At 58.4% G+C, this 1,303-nt stretch overlaps 1 protein-coding gene across 1 annotated transcript; it reads right to left on the bottom strand.

The window, feature by feature from the left end:
• Window positions 1–305: 305 nt before the first annotated feature.
• Window positions 306–810, bottom strand: LOC111734713 (hyaluronan and proteoglycan link protein 3-like; the record flags this gene model as incomplete). Its single annotated transcript, XM_023526752.1, has 2 exons — window positions 770–810; window positions 306–608 (listed from the first exon to the last, which is right to left on the bottom strand). Coding segments are annotated over exons 1-2 (310 nt in total), but the record flags the coding sequence as incomplete, so codon positions are not given.
• Between the last annotated feature and the right edge of the window lie 493 nt (window positions 811–1,303).

Here is a 1,303-nt window from a genome sequence, read left to right as displayed (position 1 = left end):
GAGTATGGCACTGAACCAATTTCTGTTTGCACTTGTCTATCTTCCCATGAAACGAGCCACTTGTGAAGACAGACTGTGTTTTACTTATTTGTGATGCCCAGGGCCTAGTCCAGGCCCCAGCATGTCTTAGGCACTCAGGAAATGTTTGATGGATGAGCAAACCAACGGTTGGCTCAAACAGCAGAATCAAAGCCCTCAAACTCAGCTGCACATGGCTTCATCTGCAGTGCTCCAGGCAGAGGTGCCCCTGAAGCTCCCCAGGCATTGCCCGCCCACCGTGGCCCGTGCTCAGCCACCCCACTCACCCTTGAGGGCAGCGGCGAAGCAGAACACGTCATAGCGGTGCAGGCGGCGGTGGCGTGGGCCGTAGCTGCGCACGCCGGGGGCCAGGCCCAGACCACCACAGGGCCGCCGGGCCAGCGTGATGGGGTACTGCACCGAGGCGTCCTGCAGCCAGCCTGCATTGCACCAGTCCAGGCCCTCCTCCCAGGCCCGGAACAGCTGCTCGAAAGAGGCCACCACCGCGTCCTGCTCCTGGCAGGCCTGCTGGGCCTCGTGGAAGTTAAGCTGGTAGCGCCCCTGTGGGGGCTGGTAGGGAAAGACCACGCCTGGGGAAGGAAGAAAGGGGGCTCAGAGGGTGGGCAGGGGCCCAGCTGCCTAGAGACCTCAGTCCCTGTCCCCACCTCCAGAGGGACAGATGCTCCCCAACACACACACACACACACACACACACACACACACACGGGTCCGCCAGAGAAGCTCAGCCAACCTGTCATCTCCTGTCCATTGTCCAGTCTACATTACACCTCTCTTCTAGAACTAGGCTGGCACTCGGCAAACATCTATTCGTTGTAAAGGTAATGACTCAATCGGCCAACTTATGTCCCAAACTGTAGAATAATACCTAATTCCCAGGCTTGTTGCAAGAATGCCAGCGCTGTGGTCTCCATGTGCTCCTCAAATTCATAGCTTTAAATCCCAACCCCCAAGGTGATGGCATCAGGAGGCAGGGCCTCTGGCGGTGCTCAGAGCAGGAAGGTGGAGCCCTTGTGAATGGGATTCATGCTCATCAGAGAGATCGCAGAGAGCTCCCTGGCCCCTTCTACAACATGAGGACACAGCTGGAGCCGTCTGCGACCTGGCCGAGGGAGGCCCTGGTCTGACCGCGCTGGCATTCTGGTCTCAGACGCCCAGGCTCCAGAGTTGCAAGGAATAAATTTCTGTTGTTTACAAGCCACTCAGGGTGTGGAACCATCCAGATGAGGGCTCAGCAGTGCGCCGGTCCCCGGCATTCCCTCTCACT

Source organism: Pteropus vampyrus, unplaced genomic scaffold, assembly GCF_000151845.1.
Source record: "Pteropus vampyrus isolate Shadow unplaced genomic scaffold, Pvam_2.0 Scaffold4462, whole genome shotgun sequence".
NCBI classification, from domain to species: domain Eukaryota; kingdom Metazoa; phylum Chordata; class Mammalia; order Chiroptera; family Pteropodidae; genus Pteropus; species Pteropus vampyrus.
This window is presented reverse-complemented; position numbering and strand designations above follow the sequence as displayed.